This window comes from Geotrypetes seraphini, chromosome 9 (genome assembly GCF_902459505.1).
Source record: "Geotrypetes seraphini chromosome 9, aGeoSer1.1, whole genome shotgun sequence".
Taxonomy (NCBI): Eukaryota; Metazoa; Chordata; class Amphibia; order Gymnophiona; family Dermophiidae; genus Geotrypetes; species Geotrypetes seraphini.
Window position 1 is genome coordinate 128,260,817 of NC_047092.1, and position 25,203 is coordinate 128,286,019.

Below are 25,203 nucleotides of genomic sequence, written 5' to 3' on the forward strand. Positions count from 1 at the left end.
GAAGAAAAATTTTGTAAAAGCAATAAACAAGGAAGGCAAAGGTTTTCGCTATCTAAGACAAATGTTTCCAAGAATAACTGATGCCATGATTAAGGAAAGCATTTTTGTTGGTCCACAGACCAGACACATTATCAATGATGAGATATTTGAAGATCTGTTAGTTGGGCCAGAGAAAATCGCCTGGAAAGCATTCAAAGATATCACTGAAAATTTTCTTGGCAGTTACAGAGCACCAAACCATATTCAACTGATTGACAAACTTCTTAAAGCATAAAAAACCATGAAGTGCAACATGTCACTGAAGATGCATTTTCTACATTCACACTTGGACTTCTTCCCCGTAAATCTTGGTGCAATCAGCGACAAACATGGCAAAAGGTTTCACCAGGACATTGCCACTGTAGAAAAAAAGATATCAGGGCAACTGGAATCTATCAATGCTGGCTTACTATTGTTGGACACTGCAACGAGATGCACCTTACACTGAGTACAAATGGAAATCAGTAGGAAAACACTTTTAACCATGGTGAACTATCACAGCATATCAGAAACACTGTGCATGAAAACATGTCGCAGTCAATTAAAGATACCATCATGTTTCTCAAAATTCCTACATGATATAGTCAGTGGGAAATTATATTTGTATTTATTTTGAAGGGGGCCTATCATAATCACCAGTTTGTTTAAAGGAAGCAAAACATTTGGAAAATTTGATGTCCAGAACATATACTACGGAATGTATCACATGTCCATAATATAACCACACTATAGCATTTTAGATAATGTAACCAAACTATGCTAATGGCTGAATATTCTCTATTCTAGAGGTGATCAGTTACTGCAAGAAAGTATCAGAGCTGCATTTCTCAGCTTGGCTTGAAAGTTTTTTCATCAGAGTTATTTCCCAATAGACTCCTGAGAGCCAATTGGAATACTGCTGTTTGAAATAAAAAGCCTCTTTTTTTCTGTACCTCATCTTTATAGTAACCAGCTCTCATAGTTTATCATAGCAATTACCAATGGCAGTATACTTTGCTTCTCAAGCAAAATGTGATCTAGTTGGAGAAAATAAATATTAACAAAATCAATCTTATTTCATGTCAATTAAGTATCACAAATAGCTTTGAAAAGGTTCCTTGTGCTGTTTTATGAACAGAACAAGAGTACAGTTTATGTTTACAAGTTTCATGTTATGCTGACACCCTGTGACCTGTAGTGGCAAGAATAACTTAGGCATTTGCAGGAGTCAAGCCATCTTTAATCTCATATTGAGTACTTCATGCGACTCATTCCCTCTAGTCCCTGGGGAATGCTCTGTATATTATGGATAAGCTGTTGCTTCCCTATCCACTCCTCATCAGAAGTTTACATTGTACATGTAATAAGTTAGGTGCTAATGTTTTTGTGCATGTTTCATGTGTAAATTATATAAGAATAGCTTTACTGGGTCATATCAATGGTCGATGTAACCCAGTATCCTGTCTTCACGATGGCCAATCCAGGTCACAAGTACCTGGTAAAAACCTGAGTAGTAACAACATTCCATCTTACCATTCCAGGGCATAGGACAAAAAGCACCAAGGACCATCCAGGTTAGGGACAATCGGGTAATCTTTATTATAGGATCTGACATGGGCCGTGTATTGATGAAAAATGCCTGCCCCAGGGGTCAACAAAGTCAATAGTCAGATATGAAAAGTAAACAGTCACTTTGATACCAGTAATCCAAAACATCCAATATACGATACAAATTTGTCCCTATCCCTGCAGAATCTCAATTTCCCTGTCCCCATGAGTTTTATTGCTGTCCCTGTCCTTGCCCCTTTCCTGTAAGCTCTGCCTTAACCGCACAAGCTTATGATTTTAAAGTGTTTGATGCTTGTGCAAATGAGGACGGAGCTTGCAGGAATGGGGGTTGGGATGGGAAAATGAGTTTCCGCGGGGATGGAGAAAACTTTGTCCTCATATCATTCTTTATTCACAACCTCAAAGTGCTGAGGAAGCAGCTCTAATCACTATGCCACTCCTCTATTCCACTGGTGAATATCAATGAAATTGCCAATAGTATTATTCTGAAAGCAACTGAAACAAATATGTGAAAATAAAGAGTGCTAATGGTTCCAATTTTCAAACTTTCTAAGAGATTTATTGAAAGTATTTTTTTGTCTTATAGGTGTTCCTTCTGGTCCCCGAAATGTTATCTCCATTGTCAATGAAACTTCCATCATTTTGGAATGGCATCCTCCTCGAGAGACAGGAGGGCGTGAGGATGTAACCTACAATATCATCTGCAAGAAATGTCGGTCTGACCGTCGTAGCTGCTCCCGTTGTGATGATAATGTCGAGTTTGTGCCAAGACAGATGGGTCTGACTGAGACCAGGGTGTTCATCAGCAGTCTCATGGCCCATACGCCCTACACCTTTGAGATCCAGTCAGTTAATGGAGTCTCCAATAAGAGCCCCTTCTCCCCACAACATGTTTCTGTGAATATCACCACAAATCAGGCCGGTGAGTTCTTTAAGAAATATAAATCCTGCTCTATGATTTGTATGCAATTAGAACATGAATATGGGTTGGGGAGGGTGGGGTGGGGGGGGAACGCTATACCTTAACAGTTCAGAGCGGTTTACAACAAAGAGAATCTGCCAGACGCTGATGAAATACAAATGGAATTATATAACTAGTATGGTTGGGTTTCTTTAGCCAAAATTGTCATACAAAAGAGATTTTACAGGTTTTCTAAACGTTTGGAAGGACAATAAGTTCATGAATAGGGCACTTAAGGTTTTGCTCCAGACAGTAGCCAACTAATCCATTTGGAGACATTGCCAATTTAGGAGAGTCTGCAAGGAGCAGAAACACTGGCAACAGGAAGTGTATTGGCCAGCTTTGGCAGCTCCAATCATTCCACTGATGCAAGAGAGTTTAATCTACTAGCCCTGAATCCAAAGGACACTGGTATCCAACCATCTACCCTCTCTACAAAGCTGGTAAATCCCAGTGCTACTCTGTTTGAGAAGGGCTATGTTCCTCTCACACAGATTCAAGGAGACATGGAGTGGATCTTGGAGAGCTAAGGTTTGAGTTGGCGCTCTTCAAAGTGGTGTCAACCCCGGCTGGAGCTACAATGATAAGATGATACAGTCCAGAAAGGCCTCAAAGTTCACACCTCTTCTACGAAAAGCACACTGGTTAACATTTTCACACAGAATAATCTATAAAATTGCACTGATAACCTTCAAAATCCAACAAACCAACACACCAATATTTCTACATCGTTTTTTGATAGCATACTCTCCAGCCAGGACTCTAAGATCAACGGAACAGCATTTGCTGACTGTCCCCTCTTTAAAAATAATCGGTACCAAAAGAGCTACAAATTTTGTCAGTCATAGCACCTCAGCTTTGGAACAATTTACCAATCTATTTACGTGGAAAAACCTCATTAGAAAAACTTAAAAGCACATTAAAATGCTACCTGTACAAAGAAAGTGCACAAAATCTCGTATCAATGAACAAACTTAACTTGAGATAGCCACCATTCTTATCGCATAAAGTTCTTCAGAATGCCACACGATTTTAGCGTATGGTAGCTGTCCTCATAAGAACCTTTGTGTTATGCGTTTTTTTTCATTCAATATATTATTTTATGGTTTTCTTTATAAGTTATAAAGTGCTTGTGCTTAATACTATAATAATAGCAAAAGTAGCTTTTACTTATCTTTTTCTTAATAAACTGGGTCTGGCTCAATCCCCACCGACGCGTTTCATTATTTCATCAGGGTCGGGGAAGGAGAACGCTGTAAAGAGCAAACATTATGTTAGTTTGAAATTTTAAGGTTTAAAGTTTAAGAACCCAGCAATATTGAAATTTTAAAATCGCCACAATGCTTACCAGAGCAGTATACTATCTTAGCTAAATGCTAAATCCATGGTTTATGAGCCGGAAGTAAAAACACACCGGCAAAATGGAAGCTAATGAACAAAACTCATGGGTCATGTGACTCAAAACTGACCAATGCACACCACCCCCGCAGCCCTTTAACTCGTATACCACAGACATTTAATGGTAAAGTCATATGCTCGCTGTGAGCCAATCACTAGTTAAGTTTAAGCCATGGGGATACATGGTGTTGAGCTTAAACATCCATCGCAATTCCTTGATGTTCAAATTGTGTTCATAGTTTCCTCCCTCCCACCCAACATGAACCGCATCAATAATGCGCCATTTTAAATCAGTGATTTTATGTTTCATTAGAGACCAATGACGGACCAAAGGGGCAGTCTCAACTCCGGTATTGACACGTGACTTGTGTTCATTAAGTCGAATATGCATGGGCCGGCTGGTACGACCTATATAAATTTTTGGACAAGGGCAGACGATCATGTAGATCACATGATCAGTTTTACAGTTAGTTCTCGTTTTAGCAGTATAAACCTGGCCAGTATGGGGATGAGACCAAGTTTCCCCTGTCAATGCATACTCGCACCATTGACATTGTTCACATCTGTAGTGACCATTAATTGTAAAAGGTTCACTTCGTTTATGTTTATAATGACCAATAAGATCCCCCAAATTTTTTGCTCTTTTGAACGCAAAAGTGGGCGGGCCATAATCCTTCCCCATGATCAATCTAATGATGTGCCAATGTTTAAGAACAATATTCTTGATGTCATAAGCCAGGTGGGAGAATTGTTGAACACATACCAACAGGTTATCATCGTCAGGATTTTGTTTATATTGCAAGAGTAGATGTCTATGCGCATATTTAGCACGCGTGTATGCTCGTCGTATTACATGCTTAGGGTATCCACGTTGTTGAAACCGTTTCTTCAATACCCGAGCTTGGATCTTATATTCAGTAGTGGAATGGCAAAGCCTCCTCAACCGTAAGAATTGACTGTGAGGCAGACTGTTCTTGAGTTGATGAGGGTGAAAGCTGTGGTAGCGGAGCAGACTATTGCGGTCAGTGGGTTTGCGAAAAATTGTTGTTAGTAATGCCCCCTGAGATTTAAAGATAACCATGTCTAAAAATGGTATCTCCTGATGGTTGATGGTAGCGGAGAATTGAATATTAGGATCTAAATGATTTAACCATTCAAGAAAGGAATTGAAAGTATGAACATCAGATTTCCAGATGCAAAAAAATGTCATCTAGATAGCGTCTCCAAACTGTAATATTCTGAAACCAAGAGGAGGTGTAGATGTATTGTTCCTCCAATTGGGCCATATACAATGTTGCAACAGAGGGAGCCATGGATGCCCCCATGGCTATCCCATGGATTTGTAGATAGAACTCCCCATTGCACCAAAAATAACTCTTGGTAAGCACCAATGTTGCTAATTCCATCAAGAAAGCTGAAGAGATCCGCTGACAAAAAGTTTGGTTAACAAATATTTGTTGGAGCAAATTTAATGCACCTGAAATAGGGATCATAGTATATAAAGCTTTGATGTCTAGCGTTATCAAGAGCCCATCAGTTTGAGATTGCGGAATGGAATTCAGAATATTAATCATGTGAGTGCTATCCTTGACATGAGATCTAATATTCAAAATCTCTTTTTGTAAAAATAAATCCAAAAATTTGGAAAGGGGTTCAAGCACAGAGTGAGTCATCGAGACGATGGGACGCCCAGGAGGATGAGAAATGGATTTGTGAATTTTCGGTAGAAACCTTATTCGTGGAGTGTTGTGAAATGGAGGACAAAGAAAAGCAGCTTCTTTAGTTGTAATCATCTTTTTCTTTAAAGCATGAGAGACAATACCAGATATATAGATTTTTAATTCAACCACAGGGTCATTCAGTAATTTTTTGTAGAACTGTTTATCATCTACATGTTTGGTTACCTCTGCTAGGTAGTCCGTACAAGATTGTAGTACGATGGCACCGCCCTTATCGGCGCGAGAGATTACAATGTCCTGATTACTACGTAAATCTCTCAAAGCAAGCCGTTGCCATTTAGTGAGGTTGTCTGAAGGAGAAATGGAATTTTCTTCTAATACTTCAACATCATGGAGCACTAAATCCATCCAGGTTGTTAAGTTTGGGTGGAGAGGAAGGGGTGGGTGCCATCCAGATTTACGTGCTATCAAGGATGAATCAGTAGTAAGTTCTTTGTCCAAAAAATAATGCTGAGTGTGGAGTTTACGCAGGAATTTATAAAGAGCCAAACGGGTCTCAAAAGGGTCATACCGTTTAACTGGAACAAAACCTAGACCCAGTTCTAATAATGACAGGGAATCAGGAGTAATTGTGGTACCAGTTATATTAATTACGGTTGAAAGTTCTTCTGGGACCTGGTCTGAGGACCCTAGTATCCCTGAGGATGAAATATTACCCTTTTTCCTCGATTGCCGCGATATTTTTGACGGCCCCGATTTCCTTGTGGGTAATAGTTTTTTGGACCCGAATTAGATCCAGAGCTATCACTTCCCGAGATGGAGGAGGAAGATCCCTGGTCGTCAGGAAAAGGCTGTTGAGGTCGAGATCCATTAGTTGATTTAAACATCCACAAGTAGACTTTATTGGTTGAATAGTCTCTTTCGTCACGCTTATATTTTTTTATCTTAGTTTGTTTAATTTTATTTTTATATGTTTCATGGGAAATCCGTTGATCCTCTTCTTGTTTTATGAACTCTGTTTCAGAGATGCCAGAACTTCTGATGTTCATTAACATCTGATTAATGTTCTCTTTAAGCTCAGTTTCTAATTTGGTTGTGTGCTCTATGATCAGTAACATGAGATCCATGCTGCATTTGTTCAAGATCGCACACCATTTGTTCACAAATTCACAGTCATATGCAAACAATGTAGGGGCTTTTTGTATACGTAAACCCCTAGGTATCATTGAAGATGTAACATATTGAGCTAGAGTGTTAGCATGTAACTCTGCTCTGGTTAATCTTTGATATAATGTTTCCAAGTCAGTCCAAGAGGAGGAGGAGGTATTTCCCTGAGCCGTTTCATATAAAACTGGTCTGTTAATTAGCGTTGTTCTTTGTTCCTCCGAAAAACTAAACGTATTTTGATTTATAGTATTTTGTAACTGTGCCATAGTGTTGAAAATCAAAACAAAAAAAGTGCACAAAATCTCGTATCAATGAACAAACTTAACTTGAGATAGCCACCATTCTTATCGCATAAAGTTCTTCAGAATGCCACACGATTTTAGCGTATGGTAGCTGTCCTCATAAGAACCTTTGTGTTATGCGTTTTTTTTCATTCAATATATTATTTTATGGTTTTCTTTATAAGTTATAAAGTGCTTGTGCTTAATACTATAATAATAGCAAAAGTAGCTTTTACTTATCTTTTTCTTAATAAACTGGGTCTGGCTCAATCCCCACCGACGCGTTTCATTATTTCATCAGGGTCGGGGAAGGAGAACGCTGTAAAGAGCAAACAAAGACGCATTTGAGTCATAGATGGGATAATTCATCTATCATTAATCCCAGGCTCAAATACCTAATTTTAACCAGACCTTATGTATAGGTCACAATCTCTCCCATCCTCTTTTTTGGCTTAGCCATATTTGTAAAACATTCTTCATTACCCTCCTGATGTTGTTTTTTCCTTAAATGTATTTTTACTTTCCTTAAAGATTGTAGTTCACCCCTCTTCCCTTATGTATCACTAAGTACATACATTGTATGTTTACTTGTACAAATTGTTTTATTTTGTCTCCCAATTTTTTATTGTCATACGCATTGAAGTTGCGTGTACAACAAACTTTTAATAAACTTGAAAACTTGAAAATAACTGCAGCTAAACAGAAAACTATCGCTGACCTCAAAGAATCTTTCACCACCCACACTGCTGTTATGGGTCATGACTCAGAATGCCGGCAGTAGTTTTTGGACTAATGAGCCGCATCAAAGATTTCAACCGATCAATGGGAAAATATTGTTCTATCAGGGGTGTCGTATGTCGGTCCTCGAGGGCTATAGGGGTGTCAAATGTCGGTACTCGAGGGCCGCCATCCAGTTAGGTTTTCAGGATTTCCCCAATGAATTTGCATGAGATCTATTTGCATGCACTGATTTCATTGTATGCAAATAGATCTCATGCATATTCATTGGGGAAATCCTGAAAACCTAACTGGATGGCAGCCCTCGAGTACCGACATTTGACACCCCTATAGAAACTTGTGACAATAAAACCATTGAGCTTTATTCTGAGTGTGCAAGTATTTGAAAATCACTTATCATGCATTAAAACTTTTATTTGAAAATAAAATTTCACGGTTTCAAATACAGATTTCTATGGAAAGGTTTAAAGTATAGTATGTTGGTAGGTAAACAGACATGAAACAAAATGTGCTATAGCTGGGCTTGTTTGTGAATCTTTATAGTGCATTCCTTATGCATCACATTCATCTTCAGCTACAATGCTTACTAGTAGCTGAGCCCTTTAAATGGCATGCAAACTAAAAGGTTAGTGCTTGGTCTGAGACAGAAGTTAAATTTTAGATTCTAAGTGGAAGATGCTAAATAATGAATGCAGGAGAGCATATCCTGCAATTTCATATTTGCTTGCTACTAGAACCAAATTTATATTTTGATATTGTTTCAATTTACTGTGGAGTAAATATTCATCTGGTGGCAGTTATTCCCAGAAATTCAGTGCCAGGCCAGTGCTGGCTAACGTATGGCCAGTTAAATCAGAATTCAGACCTCAACTGGCCATGAGTTGCTGCATAAAAATAGGACTGTGTTTTAGGCAGCCTCATCTATGCAGTTAGCCTGGTCGGTTAAGTGCTGAATATTGACACTTAACTGCCCTAGCAGTGGCATAACAAGGCTTGGAGGCACCCTGGGCAGTGGAAACCCTCCTGCCCTCTTCTCCACTCCCCCTTCCCCGCTACTTCTGTGCCCCCCATACACACCCCTTCCCCCTGTACCTCCATAACTTTTCTGGCGTCAGAATCTCCAACCCGCTGCCCCTTCCGGCCTCAGCTTCCCTCTGATGTCACTTCCTGCTCCTGCAAGTTGGAGCTGCTGCTCATGCCAGCGAAGAGTAAGAGACACGGGGGGAGGGGGAGGGGGTGATGGAAAGCAGGCATGCAGCAGGGGACGAGCAAGGAAGGACTGGGGGGCAGAGAAGAGGAGAGATGCCAGTGCCTCCACCAAGATGGCACCCAAGGTAGGCTGCCCCCACCCCCTTACTACACCACTATGCCCTAGTGCTAATTCTGCCCCTCAAATTGTCAGTTTTCACTTAGTTTCCAATTGTTAACTTTCAACAGTGATAACCAGTTAAATGCTGCTGAAAGTGAGTGGACAGCCTCATACTAGTGATTTAGGGGCTCATTTTCAAATGAGAAAAATGTCCAAAATATGACATAAAGTGGCATTTGAATGTTTTATTTGCTAAAGCATCAAAACTGACATTTTCAAAACGCATTTTCAAAATATTTTTCTATGCTTTTTGTCTGCAATGCATCTAAATCTCAAGGGGACATGTTTTGGGTAGGATTAGGACAGATTTATGATTTGGACATTTTTCTGCAATAATGGAAAAGTGCAGAAAGCATCCAGGGCAAAACTTGAACGTTTGAGGCTAGACATGTTTTGGTAATGTAGAAGGGTCAAAAGATGGCCAAATTGACAAGATAACCACGGCCCTTCTAGCTGAATTCTTTAGAAACAAAATTACAACAGCAAGGACCACCTTCACAGGAACCATCTTGATGAGATCACAATGCCCCCCACAGAAAAACAATCCTCTGCAGCAGATAGGACCTGGTCCAACTTCTCCACAATACAATGGTCTGACCTACACTGTCTCTATAAAAAATACAGCCACGCAGCTTGTGACCTCAATCATTGCTCTCCATACTTATTAAAAGCCTCCAGCCCAAAATTCTGTACTCTTCTCATACAATGGATACAATCCCTGCTCACAGATGGCCTCTTCCTACAAGACTTCAGCGAAATCATCATCACCACGATCATGAAAGACCCAAAAGGAGCAGCAGATCTGCCATCCAACTACAGACCCATAGCCTCAATACCATTGTATGTCAAGCTAATGGAAGGCCTCGTAGCTAAATACCTCACCAACTACCTAGAAAACCACAACTTACTCCATCCTACACAATCTAGTTTCAGAACCAACTACAGCACAGAGACAGCACTAGGTTCCCTTCTGGACACAGTCAGAAAACACCTCAGCACAGGCAAAATAATGCTGATTATACAACTAGATCTCACCGCAGCATTTGACCCAGTAATGTAATGTAATGTAATTTATTTCTTATATACCGCTACATCCGTTAGGTTCTAAGCGGTTTACAGAAAATATACATTAAGATTAGAAATAAGAAAGGTACTTGAAAAATTCCCTTACTGTCCCGAAGGCTCACAATCTAACTAAAGTACCTGGAGGGTAATAGAGAAGTGAAAAGTAGAGTTAGAGGAAAAATAAAAATAAAATAAACATTTTAACAAGACAGCATTGATCTAAATACTTTGGAAGGTAGAAGAGAGGAGAGAAAGGAATAGAAGCAGAAGGGGGAGCCGTTGCACAGTAGAATTCTGGAGAAATTTAAATGATAGAAATAGAACAAAACAAAGACAAAAGGCAAAACAATAGATAAGATTAAAGATAAATCATAAGATGGAAAGAAAAATAAAATAAAACTTTGTCTTCAATCCACGGTTTCAGCGTCAGTGATGAAGTGGAGCAAATAAGTTTAGGAGGAGCGATTGATGTTTCCAGAAAGGGCTTCTTCAGGGAAGAGACTTGGCCGACAGTCCCAGGATGCCTATGTCTCCTTCCCTGCGATGTTCTCCCATCCATGCATTCCCTCCCAGACACACTGCCCATGCCTCAGCCGCTCCAAGGAGGCTGCCCCAGATGAGGCCCACGGTGAATGCAGGATTCTCTCCTCTGCGGGAAAGCCGCCCGGAGCCGACAGTCGATCTTCTTAGCGGATTGCAGGGGGGGAAGAGTTCACACTCTTGGTAGGATCGGGTCTGTGTGCTCTCGGTGGTTGTGGCTGGTCTCGTTGCTGCTTAGGTGTAAAAGCAGTTGATCTCCACTGCTGCTGATATTTAAAAGCAGGCAGATTGATCTCTCCAATGGACTGCAGGGGGAGGAGTTCACACTCCTGGCAGGATCGGGTCTGTGGGCTCTTGGTGGTTGCGGTAGGTCTCGCTGCTGCTTGTATGTAAAAGCAGTTGTTTTTCTACTGCTGCTGATATTTAAAGCAGGTAGATTGATCTCTTAAACGGGATATAGGGGGAGGAGCTCACATGCCTGGCTGGATCGGGGCAAGGGCTCCTATTATAGGCAGCTGGTCTTGCTGCTACTTAGGTGTTAAAGCAGTTGATCTTCCTAGCGGACTGCAGGAGGTGTGGAGCTCACACTCCTGTCATGATCTGGTCTATGGGCTCTTGGTAGTTGCGGTTGGTCCCAATGCTGCTTAGGTGTAAAAGCAGTTGTTCTCTCACTGCTGCTGATATTTAAAAGCAGGTAGATTGATCTATCCAATGGAATGCTGGGGGAAGATCTTATATGTCTGGCTGGATCGTGGCAAAGGGTTCCCGGTAGTGGCGGCTGGTCCTATTGCTGCTTAGGTGTAAAAACAGTTGATCTTCTTATCGGATTGTAGGGGGGGGCGGATCTCACATTCCTGGCAGGTTCGGGTCTGTGGGTTCTTGGTGGTTGCGGATGGACCCGTTGCTGCTTAGGTGTAAAAGCAGTTGTTTTCCCAATGCTGCTGATATTTAAAAGCAGGCAGATTGATCTCTCCAACAAATTGTATGGTGAAGAGCATACACGTCTGGTTGGATTGGGACAAAAGCTCTCGATAGTGGCGGCTGGTCTTGGTGCTGCTTAGGTGTAAAAGCAGTTGATCTCCTACTTCTGATGATATTTAAAAGCAAGCATATTGATTTTTCCAACGGAATGCTGGGGGAAGAGCTTACTTATCTGGCTGGATCAGGGCAAAGGGCTCTCGGTAGTGGTGGCTGGTCCTGTTGCTGCTTAGGTGTAAAAAACAGTTGATCTTCCTAGTGGACTGCAGGGGGAGGTGGAGCTCACACTCTTGGCTGGATCGGGTCTGTGGGCTCTTGGTAATTGCGGATAGTTCCGCTGCTGCTGAGGTGTAAAAGCAGTTGATTTCCCACTGTTGCTGATATTTAAAAGCAGGTAGATTGATCTCTCCAATGGACTGCAGAGGGAGGAGCTCACAAATACTAGAAATAATGGTAATCACAGGAAAGGTGCACATATGGTTTCAAGGATTCCTACAACCCAGGACTTACAGAGTATAGACAAGGAAAAATCAGAACCATGGTCCAACCCCTGCAGCGTACTCCAAGGGTCACAATTATCCCCAACACTCTTCAATCTCTATATTGCATCCCTTGGCACTTGCCTAGACAAATTAGGCATAACTTCTTATAGCTATGCAGACGACATCATCCTTCTCCTTCCTTTTGATCAACCAGCACCCTCCATGACAGACACACTGCACAGAACACTAGAAACGGTGGCAACATGGATGAAAGAACACAAACTAAAGCTGAACCCAGACAAAACAAAATTTATACTCCTCAAAAAAATAACAAAACCCCAACCATAACAAACTTAGAAATCAACTCAATCACATACCCTATTCAACCCACCCTAAAACTACTAGGAATGATGATAGACAGATGCTGTACCATGCAACCACAAATCAACAAAACAATCCAGAAATCATTTGCAGTCATGTAAAACTTAAGGCAAATCCGAAAATTCTTTGACAGAAAACAATTCCAGCTCATGGTCCAATCCCTAGTCCTAGGACTTCTAGACTACTGTAACATCCTCTATCTTGAGACTGAACTCTGAGGACTTTCCTAAGAGATCAGATTGTACAGGTGACCCTTGAGGGGAAGAATGCTGGTCTAGTGCCTAACCCTCAGTAAGCCGGGTTCTAAGAGAGAGGTTGTAGAGGATCTGCATTAAAGATAGTTTTCACAACAACCTGTGAACTACTTTCTATCTCTGCCCACCCACCCTCCCCACAGCCCACCCATTCCTAGGCTCAAATTACTGTTATACTACTCCTAAATTACCCTTCACATTCCTCCAGCTTATCTTAACAAGGACAACTTACACAAACCTGAAACACCTAACCCCAAACCCTCTCACCAGATCTGGTAACTCACCCTTTTCCCTACACCTGAAGAGGTACTGAGAGGATCTACTGGTGGTAATCAAATTTGGGAAAGGTAAACTTAGATTTTAGTAGGTCATATTTTTGTAGTTCTCTTTTTTAGCTCAGCAAAATCAGTCAGGTAATAGTGTAACCTTATAGTCTGTTAGGGTTTAATACAAAACAGAATTTTAGCCTAGGTTAATGATTTTGGTTGCATTTCAGGGCATATCATCAGATTAGGGCACAAATAGCTGTTGAGAAAAGGCTCTGGTGTTAATTTAATTCTCTCCCACCCACCCCAAGGCAGAGCTTTTTGATTTATAGGCTCTCCAACCAACCAGGAACAGGGAATTACTTTGGTAGGATTTTTCTGCCCTTTCTTTTTTTTTTTTCTTCCAGGTGTAAGTACTTCTACAGCACAGTATGGCTGGAAACATTGTATCATCAAAGCTGCTGCTCAAGTTACAACTTCTGTCTTTGTACAGACAGAAAGTGTTACCCAGGCAGAGGTTCCATATACAAGCTGTCTTCAGCTTGAATACCTCATGAAGGAAGTAAAAGAACTGAGAGAGGAGGTGGCAAGATTAAGAAGCATCCGTGAGAATGAGAGCTACATCGATGAAATGGTTCATGAAGCGTCAAAAATTTCCAGAAGTGGGGAAGAAGAGGCTGTGCTGAGGGAAGGCAACTGGACTCAGATTATGGAACACTGCAAGATTGGGGGAGTAGCGTTATATGTTAAAGATCATATTAAAGCCACACAATTGCAGGATCTGCAGGGCAAGGAAGAGACACTGTGGATCAATTTGGAAAGAGGGAATGGTGAATATATTTACATTGTGTGATATACAGGCCTCCTTCACAAATGGAAGAAGTAGATAGAGTTTTATTAGTAAACATTCAGAATATATCTAAAAAAGAGGGAAGTCTTGGTAATAGGTGATTTTATCATGCTGGATGTTGATTGGGGTATTCCTATTGCGGGGTCTTCTAGAAATGGCATCCAGTGATCACTGCATGGTACAGTTTAATATTAAGATGGGTATAGAGAGGGCTCATTCAAAAGCAAAGGTTCTAGACATTAAAAAAACTAACTTTGTTCGGATGGGGGTTTACGTCAAGGAATTGTGTGGGTGGGAACGTCTGGAAGGAGTTGAAATGCAGTGTACAAAACTGCAAGGAGCGATTGTAAGGGTGACAAACCTTTTTGTGAGGCAAGTAAGTAAAAGTAAGAGGAAAAGACGGCCGCTTTTTTTTTTCTCAAAAGTAGTAGCTGAGAAGGTAAGGAATAAGAGGTTAACTTTCATACACTACAAAAGATCTCAGAAAGAGGAAGACAGGCAAAAATATCTGGAAAAGTTAAGAGAGGCTGGTTGTGTAGTCAGGAAAACAAAGATGCAAATGGAAGAAAAAAAATAGCTGGCACGGTAAAATGGGTAGACAAGACATTTTTTAGATATATTAGTGATAGGAAGAAGTGCAAAAGTGGCATTATGAGACTCAAAGAGAGACTCAAAGGGAGGAATATGTAGAAGCTGATAAAGAAAAGGCCGAATTGCTTATCAAATATTTCTGTTCTGTGTTCACGGCTGAAGTGCCGGGATCGGGACTACAGAAGACAAAGTGAATAGGGATGGAGGAGTAATAGACCCTGATTGATTTTCAGAGGGTTTTGTTCATGAGGAGCTAGCTAAAATAAAAGTAGACAAAGCGATGGGGTTGGATGGTTTACATCCGAGGGTGCTGAAGGAACTTAGGGAAGTTCTGGTAGCTCCACTGACTGACCTTTTCAATGCGTCTCTAGAGTCGGGAGTGGTATCAGAAGACTGGAGAAGGGCGGATGTGGTACCTCTCCACAAAAGTAGAAGTAAGGAAGAAGTAGGGAATTACAGGCCAGTAAGTCTGACTTCTGTGGTAAGCAAATTAATGGAAACACTTTTAAAACAGAGAATGGTCAAGTTTCTGGAATCCTGTGGACTACAGGACTGGAGGCAAAATGGATTCACTAGAGGTAGGTCTTTTCAGACAAATCTGATCAATTTCTTTGACTGGGTGACCAAATAATTGGATAGAGGATGTGCGCTAGATGTTGTGTATTTAGATTTTAGCAAAGCCTTTGACAGTGCTCCACACAGACGTCTGATAAATAAACTGAGTGCCCTTGGGATGGGTCCCAAAGTGATGGGCTGGGTCAGGAACTGGTTGAGTGGAAGGCGAGAGAGGGAGTTGATCAATGGAGATTGCTCTGAGGAAAGGGATGTTACCAGTGGTGTGCCTCAAGGTTCTGTTCGTGGGCCTGTTCTTTTTGACATTTTTATAAATTATATTGCTGAGGGGTTGTCGGGTGAGGTTTGCCTCTTTGCGGATGATACCAAAATCTACAATAGAGTAGACACCCAGGATGGTGTGATAACATGAAGAAAGACCTGGTGAAGCTTGAAGAATAGTCTGAAATTTGGCAGCTAAAATATAATGCTAAGAAATGCAAGGTCATGCATTTGGGCTGCAAAAACCGGAGGGAACGTTACAGTTTAGGGTGTGAAGAACCTATGTGCATGACAGAAGAGCAGGATTTGGGTGTGATTGTATGTGATGATCTTAAGGTGGCCAAACAGGTTGAAAAGGTGACGGCGAAAGCTAGAAGGATGCTAGGTTGCATAGGGAGAGGTATGGCCAGTAGGAAAAAGTAGGTATTGATGCCTCTGTATAAGACTATGGTGAGACCTCATTTAGAATATTGTGTACAATTCTGGAGGCCACACCTTCAAAAAGATATTAAAAGGATGGAGTTGGTCCAGAGGAAGGCTACTAAAATGGTGTGTAGTCTTTGTGATAAGGCATATGGGGACAGACTTAAATATCTCAATCTGTATACTTTGGAGGAAAGGCAGGAGAGGGGAGATATGATAGAGACGTTTAAATACCTATGTAATATAAATGTGCATGAGTCGAGTCTCTTTCATTTGAAAGGAAATTCTGCAATGAGAGGGCATAGAATGAAGTTAAGAGGTGATAGGCTCCGGTGTAATCTGAGGAATAAACCATGCCGAGCTCTATCTTTAAAGAGAGGATGCGGTATATAAACTTAAAGTTTACTTTAGTGTGTGGAACAGTCTCCCGGAAGAGGTGGTGGAATTCAAGAGGGCCTGGGTAGGCACGTGGGATCTCTCAGAGAGAGAAAGAGATAATGGTTACTGTGGATGGGCAGACTAGATGGGCTGTTTGGCCTTTATCTGCCGTCATGTTTCTATTTTTTCCTGCCCCGCAGTCATGATAAAACAACTACAAACAGTAAAAAACACAGCTCTCAGACTGATCTATTTGCTGAATAAATACGACCATATCACCACCACATACCTCTGCTAACACTGGCTCCCAATACAAGCAAGAATTCTATTCAAATTTACTGTCTACTATTCAAAGCCATGAATGGAGACAGCCCAGCCTACTTGAACAACTGCCTTATCTGAACTACCATAACCAGGCAAAGGAGAACCCAGACATCATTCACTCACCCCCCCCCCCCCCCATCAGAGGCATCAAACACACGCAGGCAGGCAGGAAAACTAGATCACCAGCTCTCCAAACTACTGACCACGACACCAGACTACAAAGCTTTCAGAAAAGAAATAAAAACCCTGCTTTTCAAGAAATCCATCAAGACAAACTAACACCGCAGGAAGCATTTCAATTTTCCCCTGGGGAACAGGAAAGGATCCTTCAAGGCCTTCAAAAAGTATGCAAGTTACTAGTATCCCGCAGCAAGATCCTGGGAATAGGCATGTTACCTTATTAGGTCAGCCTATACAAGGTCAGTCAGGCTTCCAGGCAGAACATGCTTCACTCAGCAACCCTGATTGAACTCCCCCTCCTATGCCCAGTACCTCTAATATGGATTCCATATCACCAGGAATGAACAGGCAAAAAAAGTTGATGAAGGAAGGTGCTACGAGTACAGCCCTATTTCAAGTTCAGTTTATTCCTTTGATTATGCCTGTATTGCTGACGAAAATGGAAAAGGTAGATGTGCAACTTCCCCAAACACATTTTCCTTAAAATATATTTGGACAGAGATGACTCAAAGCGAAATCAGAATGGGAGACAGTGTCACAGCTTTGCCAATTCCTACAGGATTCAGTCATTATAATGGGAAATATGGATAATATTGTGTTAATGGAACAGAAGCTCCATAAAATTGAGCCTCAAATTACTACATTAAAGATGACTGGCTCTGTTACAGTGAAGGAAAGTCCGTTATAGTCTAGAAAAGCTGAAGAATTTGTTGAGAGTTAAGAATCTTAGATTATTTCCAGAAATATTACTATCTAAATACCTTAAGGAGGTGCTGTTAATAAAACAGGAAGCAATGATCTCTCAATGAATGATCAGGAGGGAACTGTTGACACCCTGGAAGGGAGTAATTTTAATTTAACAGAATTTATTGAATTCTCAATAGATATTATTACCATTAGGGCTACCCCCCTTGTTACATTCACAACGGAAGTTGATAAGAAGAAAGAATATTTCTTATGTGGTCAAAAGATCTATGTGTTCCCACACGTGCCACACAGATCAGGAGGAAATCTTTTTTACAATTACATATGTGCTATATAAAATAGCGATCATACTATAGACTAAAAAGGCATTTTGAAAGGCAAATAGCATAATCTGCATTGTAAAAAGTGTCACTATCTTTATAAAGCATGTTTTGCTTGGAAAAACAGCCAGTATTTAAGTATAGTGAAAAGTTTTTATAAATGCATAATTTATTTAATTTATAGAGTAACTAGTGTTTAAGCCCGTTACATTAACGGGTGCTAGAATAGATTAGTCTGATCCAGTATGGCTATTCTTCCTATGTCTTACCCCTATATTCAGGCTCCCATTTCCCCTTTTACCTTTCCTATTTCCACCTTTTTTTTAATCAATTTAAAAATCTGTCCCCTTTCTCTGTCCTTCACCTCCATAGAACTCCATCTCCATTCCCCCTTTCACCATCAACCTTCACTTATTCTTCCAGCTCCTATCTTTAGCCTCTTTCTCTCACATGCCCCCCTTTTAACCCCTGGCTTCAGTCCCTTTTCTCTCACATGTCCCCTTTTGTAGCCCACTTCTCCCACCTCCCCCTTTTTTCATCCCCAGCTCCCTTCTCTCATACATTCCCTTTTTATATCCCCCAACCCTAACCCCACTTCTCATACCTGCTCTTCCAGCCCTTAGTTCTAGCCTCTTTCTTCTTATCACGCCTGTCTTCCTTTTCAGCCCCCAAATCCAGACCCAGACCCCTTCTCTTACAACTCACCTTTTGCAGTCCCAAGCTCCTGCCCTTTTCTCTGAACTTTCTTCTTTTAACAACCTCCTAAACCAGGTTTTTTTTCCCTTTAAAGCATCCTTCTCTCACATGTCCCCTTTTTCAGCCCCAGCGCCAAACCCCTTTTTAGCCCCCCAGTCCCCTTCCCCCATCTTTTCCCTTTCAGTCTCCAGTCCCAGCTCCTTTTTCTCATCTGTCCCTTTTGCAGCCTCCTTCTCACACATATCCCCTTTTCTGCCTCCAGCCCCCTTCTCCCACCTACCCCTTTTTTTCAGCCCCTAGTTCCCTTCTCCTATTTGACCCCTTTTGCCTCTGAAGTGTGGCTTGGACCCTGGTCCAATGAAATCAGTTCCCATTTGCTCTGGAATACCGACAGCATATCGTGCACTTGAGATGCTTCCCTGCTCGGCGGTTCTATTGTATTGCACATGTATTTTAATGTGGCACAGAGACATGGAGTTTCAATCGTAGTGCGCATGTGCTAATTAAGGTATTACTATTGTAGATGAGGAAAATTTATTCCAGCTGGGTTACTTATTTTGCCCCATATGTCAAAATTATTTTAAGTGGTACAGTTGCTCCCATAGGAAGCAGTGGATACTGCATGATTATGACAACTATCTGAGCCTGAACTTATGCAAGCCTGAACTAGGGATTAATAATTCAGTACTCTGAAGCCTGCCAGAGGCAAATAAAAAGTAGATAAATATTTGGATGAAAGGATCTTTTTTGGCAGGTCTGTGGTTGGAATCGATCATTTATGGTAACTCTATGAATATATTTTTCATGCTGTGTCTTCTTTTTTTTTTTTTTTTTTTGCCTAATGTGAGCTTTGACACAGTTGCTATTTAGATTTTGTCTATTTTTTTGCATATTAGAGCAGTGTTCTCCCCAGAAATTTTTTCCAGCTGGGTGGCATGAAAAAGTAGCCGAGTGGGCTGGGGCGGGATAGGGAAATTTGGTGGTGGGGAATATTAAATGTATACTGTTTTTATTAGTTAATTATTATTTTCCAATGTTCAATATGACTTCCTTTTTTAAGGTGTGCCACTTGTACCAGAATATTTTTACTAAATTTAAGAAGTATCCAATTCTAGAAGTGAATAATTAGATATTTGCTCTCCTTCAAATGGTATAGAGGTTTAAAAAAGGGAAATGCGTTGATGAAGTCATTAGGTTCAATCTAGCCATTTATTTCTGCATGAATTTAAATAACTAAACAAAAAAAATGAATATAGCTCATCCAGTCATACAGCACCTCTAATAATGTTTTGATCACTAGGTTCCTTCCTGAGGTCTCACTGAGGATATGAAATAGATGCAATCCCCACTTCCAGACCTCTTCCACATAATTTATGGAGAGGTGTTACTGAGCCTTGAAGGAGACCTGTGTGATTGCATTACAGCAAAACAAAAAAGTAGCAGATAAAGATCAAAGTGAGAGCTAGGGCAAAACAGTTTAGGTAAAGATGCAGGTAATAATTAGCAATGTATTAAAAATATTTTATTTTTATTTGCTTATAATGTCATTTGAAAGCTGCTTGATGTTAATACAACTTTAATTTAATTCTTTATAGTGTGTGTGGGGGTGGGTGGGGGTATGTGTGTGGACAACAGTACGTCAACAGTAAAGTTACGTCAACAGTAAAGTTAGAATAGGGTCATTAAATCCAGTGGCATACCTAGTATATATGACAGCCAGTGCTGATCATTTTTTAACAACCCCCTCCTCTATATAAAAATATATATTTTTAGTAATAAGCTATGAGTCACACAACAAGGGTGCACCTAGGAAAAGGCAGCATCTTAAACACTGCAGTGAGCACTAGAACACCAACACATGCATTGTAAAACTAAACAAGCCAGATCTTGCACAGTCAATTGATCCTGTACAATCGATGCTAACAGAAAGCCGTGTCCTTTTCATACACACAGAACACAGATACACCCTCGCCCAATATGGAATAATCACAAACTAAAAATAGAAATATATAGACAAAAGTTAAACTGAATCAAGAAACCAGACTCTGCATAATAATAATAATAATTTATTCTTATATACCGCCAGACAACGAATTGTTCTAGGCGGTTCACAGCAGATAAAGCTGAACATCCAGTGAATATACAGTTCAAAAAGATACATTAATTTCTAGAATGCACACAATACATGTTGTATTTAAAAAGCATTAGGAAGCTTGGGTTACGAATTTGTCAAATAGTTGAGTCTTTAATAAATTTTCTAAAAAAATAATAGGATGAAACTTCTGGCATGATTTTGCCAAACCAGGCGTTCATTTTGGCTGCCTGGAAAGAGAGAGTTCTCTCGAGAAATCTCTGCAAACAAAACCAATGCAACACCATAGAAACAGTGACATGTCCCCTAATACTGTGCAAAATATAAAGACAGTAGATGTAAATTTGAAAAAACTGCTACAAAGCAATCACCACATTACAAATTAACAAATAGAAATAAAACAAATAATGAGAAATAAGAAAATACAATTTTATTGGACTAATCCATTTTTCAATTAACTTTCAGAGGCCAAATCTTTCTTTAAGACAGTACAATATACTGCTATTATGGTATCCTGTCCTGACCTGAGGAAAGGGGTTTGGTCCCACAAAAATGGTCTTATTTCCATTTCCTATTTATAAACTTTAATCAATACAGTTACAATACTACTTGATTCTACGTAAAGCAACCAAAAAAAAATGTTTTTCTACCCTTTGTTGTTTCTGCTTTAATCATCTTCTCTTCGCTCTCTTCTTTCTATTCAGCATTTGTCCTTGCTCCCTTCCATGTAACATCTGTCATCTCTCTTTGCCCCATCCACCCAGCCTCTGCCCTCTCTCTCTCTACCCCTTCCATCTATTGTCCACCCTCTCTCTGCTCCTTGCATCCACTGTCCACCCTCTCTGCCCTTTCCATCCAGTGTCCGCCCTCTCTCTCCATATGGCATCTTCCCTCTTTCTATGTCCCTTCAATAAACTGTATATCCTGTGCCCTGTCTCTCCTTTGTGCATGATTCATTTCAGTTTTACTCCCTATCCATATTTTTCACTCCACCCCCTCCCTATGCTCTGGCATCTCTCTTCTCCTTTCCTTTTTTCCTTCCTACTCCACCCTATGGTAACATAGTAACATAGTAGATGGTCTATCCATTCTGCCCAACCTGATACAATTTACATTTTTTTAAATTTTTTCTTCTTAGCTATTTCTGGGCAAGAATCCAAAGCTCTACCCGGTACTGTGCTTGGGTTTCAACTGCCGAAATCTCCATTAAAACCTACTCCAGCCCATCTACACCCTCCCAGCCATTGAAGCCCTCCCCAGCCCATCCACCACCAAATGTCCATATACAGACACAGACTGTGCAAGTCTGCCCAGTACTGGCCTTAGTTCAATATTTAATCTTATTTTCTGATTCTAGATCCTTTGTGTTCATCCCACGCTTCTTTGAATTCAGTCACAGTTTTACTCTCCACCACCTCTCTCGGGAGCGCATTCCAGGCATCCACCACCCTCTCCTTAAAGTAGAATTTCCTAACATTGCTTTTGAATCTACCACCCCTCAACCTCAAATTATGTCCTCTGGTTCTACCATTTTCCTTTCTCTGGAAAATATTTTGTTCTACATTAATACCCTTCAAGTATTTGAACGTCTGAATCATATCTCCCCTGTCCCTTCTTTCTTCTAGGGTATACATATTCAGTGCTTCCAGTCTCTCCTCATACGTCTTCTGGCGCAAGCCTCCTATTATTTTTGTTACCCTCCTCTGGATCGCTTCAAGTCTTCTTACGTCCTTCGCAAGATACGGTCTCCAAAACTGAACACAATACTCCAAGTGGGGCTTTACCAATGACCTGTACAGGGGCATCAACACCTTCTTCTTTCTACTGGCTATGCATCTCTTTATACAGCCCAGCATCCTTCTGGCAGCAGCCACTGTCTTGTCACACTGTTTTTTCACCTTTAGATCTTCGGACACTATCACCCCAAGGTCCCTCTCCCCGTCCATGCATATCAGCTTCTCTCCTCCCAGCATATACGGTTCCTTCCGATTATTAATCCCTAAATGCATTACTCTGCATTTCTTTGCATTGAATTTTAGTTGCCAGGCATTAGACCATTCCTCTAACTTTTGCAGATCCTTTTTCATATTTTCCACTCCTTGTTAGGAAATTCTACTTTACGGAGAGGGTGGTGGATGCCTGGAATGCGCTCCCGGGAGAGGTGGTGGAGAGTAAAACTGTGACTGAGTTCAAAGAAGCGTGGGATGAACACAGAGGATTTAGAATCAGAAAATAATATTAAATATTGAACTAAGGCCAGTACTGGGCAGACTTGCACGGTCTGTGTCTGTATATGGCCGTTTGGTGGAGGATGGGCTAGGGAGGGCTTCAATGGCTGGGAGGGTGTAGATGGGCTGGAGTAAGTCTTAATAGAGATTTCGGCAGTTGGAACCTAAGCACAGTACAGGGTAAAGCTTTGGATTCTTGCCCAGAAACAGCTAAGAAGAAAAAATTTTAAAAAATGTAAATTGTATCAGGTTGGGCAGACTGGATAGACCATTCGGGTCTTTATCTGCCGTCATCTACTATGTCACTATGTTACCATAGGGTGGAGTAGGAAGGAAAAAAGGAAAGGAGAAGAGAGATGCCAGAGCATAGGGAGGGGGGGAAGTGAAAAATATGGATAGGGAGTAAAACTGAAATGAATCATGCACAAAGGAGAGACAGGGCACAGGATATACAGTTTATTGAAGGGGCATAGAAAGAGGGAAGATGCCATATGGAGAGAGAGGGCGGACACTGGATGGAAAGGGCAGAGAGGCAGTTCTGGAACAATTTACCACTATTTATACGGAATGAACCTTCTTTAGAAAAATTTAAGCGTTCCCTGAAAAGCTTTCTGTTCAAGGACGCTTTCAATATATAGAAAATATTACCTACAAATATTAAATCCCAGTATTTAATGAGTGTTATGTGTAGGTCGCTAAAATACTCTTTATTTCACTTTATATCTTGGATTTGAGATCCTACCATATATGTTTTCCATGACCCCTCCATATGTGTTTTTTTTCCTTAAATGTTTCTTTTTCTTTTCTTAAAAAATTTGTAGTTCACCCCTTTTGCCTTTTGTACCAGTTTGTAATAGAATGCCAAAATTTGTCTATATTATCTTGTTTTGTCCTCCCCAATTTGTTAATTGTTATTTTAAAAACAATTGTTATACGCATTGAAATATATGATATTGCGTAGATAACAAATCCCAATAAAACTTGAAAACTTGAAATTTGATCTAATCCTCCACTGCCCCACGTATATTAGATAGATTGTAAGCCCACCAGGACAGATAGAAAATGCCTGAAGTACCTGTGTGTAAACCACTTTGAATGTGATTGTATAACTGCAAAAAGGCGGTAGGCAAGTCCCAATCCCTATCAATAATTGGTTGTTAGCACCCAATAATTTGTACGTGCATCTAGGCTCCATGCCCAAAGTCGGGCAACCTATACAGTGCTATCTCGGTATCCGTATGTTCTGTATTCACAGATTTGCTTATTCACATAGAATGAATTATAACCAATTTTCAGTATTCATGGCCATACACAGTGTTTTTCCTTGAGAATGAAAATATTCATAGCGCTGTACAAAAGTACGGTTGCACCAAAAGACCATACACACTGTGCTTCTACAAAAAAACATGTATAAAATACATTTAATAATAATAATAATAATAATAATAACTTTATTTTTTTATACCGCAATACCACAAAACAGTTCAGAGCGGTTTACAGGATAAGAGACTGTACATTTACAGCGAAGTTACAGCTTAGTTATAGCAAAGTTACATCGAGGTTACAGCGTATCGAAAAACAGTTCAGAGCGATTTAAACAATGTAGGTGCGGAGAATTGGTTAACAATTATATGGCATAAACCAGTGACAATTACAAAAGGATCCAATAATTGTTGCATGGGGAGAGGGGAAGGGTAGGGAGGGAGGCAAGGGATTATTAGTTTGGTCGGGGGGAGGGGGGTTAGAGGAATTTATCAAAGAGGTATGTTTTTAGCGATTTCCTGAAGGATTGGTACGTTGGGGCAAGAGAGATGAGAGTGGACAGGCAGTCATTCCATTTGCCAGCTTGGAATGAGAGGGTTTTATCGAAGAATCTTTTGTGGATGCATCCTTTTGGGGAGGGGTAGGCAAACAGGTGTGCATTGCGTGTACGGTTAGAGCCTGGGAAGGTGAAGTGGCGTGAAAGATATATCGGGGCTGAGCCAGTTAGGGTTTTGAAGCAGAGGCAGGCGAATTTGAAGATGATCCTTGCTTCGAACGGTAGCCAGTGAAGTTTCTTGTAGAAAGGGCTGATGTGGTCTGATTTTTTGAGCCCGTAGATGAGGCGGACTGCGGTATTCTGAATAAGTCGTAGTCGTTTAATGGTTTTCTTGTAGGAGCCCAGATATATGATATTGCAGTAATCCAGGGAGTTTAGAATTAGGGATTGGACCAGCAATCTGAAGGTGGGAAAATCAAAGTAATGTTTGATGGAGCGGAGTTTCCACAGGGTGGAAAAACATTTTTTGACCTGGGTGTTAGTGTGTTGTTCTAAAGTGAGGCATCGGTCCAAGATGACTCCGAGGATTTTTATAGTAGCGTTGATTGGATATGTTATGCCATTAAGATGCAGGGTGGTGGATGTTAGTTTGTGGTTGGGACTTGCAAGGAAGAACT

General features: G+C 40.7%; 1 protein-coding gene across 5 annotated transcripts in view; it reads left to right on the plus strand.

Moving 5' to 3' along the window:
• LOC117366745 (ephrin type-B receptor 1) overlaps positions 1-25,203 on the plus strand; it is a 908,513-nt gene that overhangs the window by 600,431 nt on the left and 282,879 nt on the right. For all 5 annotated transcript variants that reach the window (XM_033958536.1, XM_033958537.1, XM_033958538.1 and 2 more), the window contains one exon: positions 2,174-2,509. In XM_033958536.1, coding sequence (XP_033814427.1) covers positions 2,174-2,509 — 336 coding nt within the window. The remainder of the gene's footprint in view (positions 1-2,173; positions 2,510-25,203) is intronic.